We start from the raw sequence: 5,000 nt of genomic DNA on the forward strand, positions 1-5,000 counted from the left end.
TAACTAGGCTAAATAAGTAACCATATCACAATTAATATGCCAGCCGGAGAGATTTTTAGAGCTCTTTTGAATTCTGCAATGGATTCACAAAAAATGTGACTGGATGTGATCAGGAAGTGAATTCCAGAGCTTAGAGACAACATGGCAAAAAGCTCTTCCAGGCTCGGAGTATATGGAGCCTGAAGAGAGAATGGAGGATGAAGACCAATGATGGCCCGATAGTTAGATGTTTATGTGGTTATATGGTTATGTGTTTACTCTTAGTGTTAAGGCCCTGTAAAGTACCTTGAGACAATGTTCATTGCTAATCTACATAAACAAACTTAAGAGAAATGAGTGCAAGGGGGCAAAGCAGGGGATTGAAAGCAATAAAAAGAAAGATGGAAACGATGCAAATAAACACCACTCACTTCTTAAACACTCTGAGCCACCACTCTGAACTAGACAACTCTGGAATCTATCACTTCATATGACTGCTACGGCAGGGACCGAAATGATTTTTTACTGCATATTGTCTCCTGTACTAAGTATAAAGGCTGGAATGAAATGAATGAAACAAGTGTTATTGCTGGAAACAACCACAGAGCTATGAAGAGTGAAGCTGAGACTCCCAGCCCAGCTAACTCAGTCTGCAGCTAACTCAGGCAGGTTAACTCAGGCCCGGCTTACTCAGGTCCGGCTAACAGAGGCTTGGCTAAATCAGGCCCGGCTACATTTACATTTACATTTAGTCATTTAGCAGACGCTTTTATCCAAAGCGACTTACAAGGATGTATTCACATTTTTACATTTACACTGATGGCGCACTGCACATCAGGAGCAATTAGGGGCTCAGTGTCTTGCTCAAGGACGCTTCAACAGGGAATCGAACTAGCAACCTTCTGTTTACTAAACGACTTCTCTACCTCCTGTACCACTGCCGCCCGGCTAACTCAGGCTCGGCAAACTCAGGCCCGGCTTACTCAGGCTAACTCAGGCTTAGCTTAGTCAGGCCCAGCTAGCTCAGGCTGCGGCTGCTGTTGCTGTTGCCTGCTGTAGCCCTGCCAGTCAGTCAGCCTACTGTGGCCCGGATCCAGCGCTCTAAAAACTGATCTCCCCTCCTTCAGCCAACTGCCCCCTTTATCCTTCTCCTAAATGAGCTTCGAAAACCGCTTGGCAAGGTGAAGCTGGTTGGAAGGGGGGGGAATGGGTGTGTGTGTGTGTTTGTTTGTGTGTGTGTGTGACAGAGAGAGAGAGAGAGTGTCTGTGGGTGTGGGTGTATGCCTGTATGTGTGTTTGTGTATGTGGGTGTGTGTGACAGAGAGAGAGAGAGAGAGTGTGTGTGTGTGTTTGTGTGTGTGTGTGTGTGTGTGACAGAGAGAGTGTGTTTTTGTGTGTGTTTGTGTGTGTGTGTGTGTGTGACAGAGAGTGTGTGTGTGTGTGTGTGTGTGTGTGTGTGTATGTGTGTGTGTTTCTGCATGTGCTGCCAAATGGCTGTCCATTCCCGTACTGGAACAATGTTTCAGGGAACAGGACGCCAGCTCTGGAGGAGGAAATGACATCATTCACCACTCACCTCGGCCGTTCTCCACGTCCTGCGAGGCGATGACGAAGCCGAACCCCTCACCAGGGCGTCTCTTGAGCTCCACCTCGGAGCCGCGCGGGAGGGGCGGGGGCACAGGGGGCGCCGCCCGGGACTGCTTCTCCCTCTCCTCTCTTCTGCGGGAGCTGAGCCTGGGGCTGCCCGCCTCGTCAGCGCTCATCCAATCACGAGGCTCCATGGTGAGAGTGACAGGCACTGAGTCCAGGAAGCTGGTGCTCTGGACCAATGAGGAGCGCACCAGCGAGGGAGGGGGCGGGGTTAGGGAGGTGCGAGGCACCACAGAGTCGGTGGGTGGAGCGTTAACATCCCGCGAGAGGTGGGGGGAGGGGGAGGGCGGTGCCTACGTACGGAGGCAGGAGAAACAGTGGAGTATATGGAGCCTGAGGAAAGAGAAGACGCTTAATTACGGTTATTACGTTTAATTACGATTAATACAAATGTAGTTATTTACTATTTTAAATTGTCATTTCACATATTCATACAATTGTTTAATTTCCATACATTTTTAGAAAGTCTACAAAGCAGTGCACACTGTTGAAACCTACAACGGAGAATTGAAATGGCATTCTGCAACAGCGGTCCTCAAGCATGCTTAAAGAGGTACTGTTTCACTGGGTAGAGCATCATAAAAGACACTGATTTCTCTGCAGTGTGTATTTCTCCTAACTTGTTGTGATGAAGTACCAAGACAACGCACTCACCTCCCCTGTAAACCAGCAGAATGACCTCTCCTCTTTTAGTGTGCTCTTGAAGGACCCTCTGGACCTAGAGAATGGGTCATTTAAAGTGGCATTATGCAGTAATTGTACTTCAGGGTTAGGGTTAGGATAAGCAGTTTTATCTTAAAATAACAGCTTAGAAAAAATTGGGGCGCTACAATGACTTTTAATCTGGAGAATCGCTTCCGTGCCGTTGCCATACCAGGGTCCGTAGGCATATTACTGGGTTATGTAGGTTTGGCTGAAGCCGCCCGGTTTCTACTGTCTGCCGAACTAGTAAGTAGCTTATTTGCCGTCTTGCTTTGTCTTGTGTTGCACTTGCTTGATTCCCACCTTAAGAAAGACATATTACTTCCTACTTCCTTTTGTTTCCTGGAAGCCGTCCATTAGTCGAAACTTCCATTACTATAATTACACCTCCAGTAGTAATTAGCTTTTAGCAATTATCAGTAAGATATTCCACACTGAAAATCTGGACCTTCTAGCAGTATTGGCACATTGTTCTTGTTTTTAAGTCCAGAAATCCATTTTGGCTCGGTTTCTGAAGGTGATGGTGGTGGCCAAAGCAGTTTCAGAGACACACACACAGACACACACAGACACACGCACAGACACACACACACATGCGCACACACACATACACACACACACACACACACACACACACACACACACACACACACACACACACATACTCCATCCACCCTCTTCACACACGCACTTTCTCTCCTCTGACCTCCTGATAGCACACTTTCATTACACACACACACACACACAGAGATGCACACACACAGACGCACGCACACACCTGTGCGAAACTGAGGCTCTGCACGTCGGCGCCATTAATCTTGACGATGGCGTCTCCCGGCTGGAGTCCGACACACTGCCGCCGGTCCCACACCCTCTTCACCAAGGCCAGACGCCCCCCCTGCCCCCCGGCCGTCACACTGAACCCCAGCCCACCCCCTGCCTCGCTCTGTTGCCCCAGAGCCACCGGCACCAGCTCCCCCCCAGCCAACCCCGAATCCGATCCCAGCCTGCCCCCACTGCCCCCGCTGCTCATCGCCCCCGGCGACTGGATGCTGCTGCTCGGGCTCCCTCCGCTGCTCCCGCTGGCCGCCACCCCCGTCCCGTTGAAGCCGAAGTGCGAAGGCGACCCACCGCCAGGAGCGTGGAAGTCGGAGCAAGAGGAGGCGAGTCCCCGGGCGGGGGTGGGGGGGGTGAGGAGGGCGTGGTGGGGTTTGGGGCGGTGGAAGCTGCCGCTGCTGCTCGGCCGGCGCACCGGGGAGGAGGTGAGGGAGGAGGAGGCCTGGCCCGCGGGAGGGACGTGGTGGTGGCCCAGATCGGACTGGGGCAGGGGGAGGTGGGAGACGGGCAGAACCGGGGAACCGTAGGTGGAGATGTCGCTCTCGGAGGACTTGGCCGAGTGGTGGTGCAGGGGAGAGGGAGCACAGAGGGAGTTGTTGTTGTGGTTACGGATGAGGGAGGCCCTGTGAGGAGGAGAGAGAGAGAGAGGAAGAGAGGGGGAGAGAGAGGGAGAGAGAGGGAGGGAGAGAGAGAGAGGAAGAGAGGGACAGAGAGAGGGAGAGGGAGAGGAAGAGAGGGACAGAGAGAGGGAGAGAGAGAGGGAGACAGAGGGAGGGGGAGAGAAAAGGAGAGAGAGAGAGAGGAAGAGAGAGGAAGAGAGGGACAGAGAGAGGGAGAGCGAGAGAGGAAGAGAGGGACAGAGAGAGGGAGAGCGAGAGGGAGACAGAGGGAGGGGGAGAGAAAGGGAGAGAGAGAGAGAGAGGAAGAGAGGAACAGAGAGAGGGAAGGAGAGAGAGGGGAGGAGAGTGACAGAGAGGGAGAGAGAGAAAGGGAGAGAGGGAGAGAGAGAGAGGGAAAAAAGGGGGAAAGACAGATAGGAAGTTAGACAGAGAAAGAGAGAGAGAGCAAGAGAGAGAAAGAGAAGTTAGAGTGAAAAAAAAAGATGCATTTTGTTGACACAGCTATGTTAAGACATTATTGATGCTGTCTCATTCCAACCTCATCCAACAAGAGTCAAATACTGCATGTCTTCCTATATCTATGCATTATGTGCATTGTGTCTGGTTCTATCTGCAGTCCCAGAGGCACAGCGTGTTATCATTGTGTTATCTGTAGAAAAACAGCACTCGATAACACAGGTACTGCGTGACTGTAATAGAGAGAAGAATTATTGGATCTCTGTAGCGTCCCAAATCACACCAAATCACAGAGCTCCAACTGTTTCTGGAAGCTGTGCTTCACAGTCAGGATGCTGTGAAAAATGGCTGGAAAATCCAAAGAACCTGCAGTGCCGCCTGATTAGATTCTCAAATTGGTAGAAATGTTTGAGCAACAAAGAAGGACGATTATTGGACCTGAGTTGTTATCATAAGATTGCAGAGTTTGAGGAACACACGGAGCTTCTGGAGCTGGATTTCACACACAGAAACTCCATCACTGATCCGTCATTTAATGTTGCACATTTGATATGCTATACTTTCATGTATTTATGGTTAACTTCCGTTGCTTAAGAAAAGTCATATTTCAAAACATACAGGCACATACTGACAATTTTATAAAAACATCTAGGAATTTTTCACACATTCTTAATTGCAATTGTACATCTCAAGTATGTAATGTATTTCCATATAGAGAGATAGATATCTATTTCATGGATGTGGAGTCACACATTG

At 50.0% G+C, this 5,000-nt stretch overlaps 1 protein-coding gene across 1 annotated transcript in view; it reads right to left on the reverse strand.

Moving 5' to 3' along the window:
• LOC105893628 (membrane-associated guanylate kinase, WW and PDZ domain-containing protein 3) overlaps positions 1-5,000 on the reverse strand; it is a 65,772-nt gene that overhangs the window by 23,201 nt on the left and 37,571 nt on the right. Inside the window, exons 9-10 of the mRNA XM_042707545.1 lie at positions 3,110-3,791; positions 1,556-1,922 (exon numbers count right to left, since the gene is read on the reverse strand). Of these exons, the coding sequence (XP_042563479.1) occupies positions 1,556-1,922; positions 3,110-3,791 (1,049 nt within the window). The remainder of the gene's footprint in view (positions 1-1,555; positions 1,923-3,109; positions 3,792-5,000) is intronic.

This window comes from Clupea harengus, chromosome 4 (assembly GCF_900700415.2).
Source record: "Clupea harengus chromosome 4, Ch_v2.0.2, whole genome shotgun sequence".
Lineage (NCBI taxonomy): Eukaryota > Metazoa > Chordata > Actinopteri > Clupeiformes > Clupeidae > Clupea > Clupea harengus.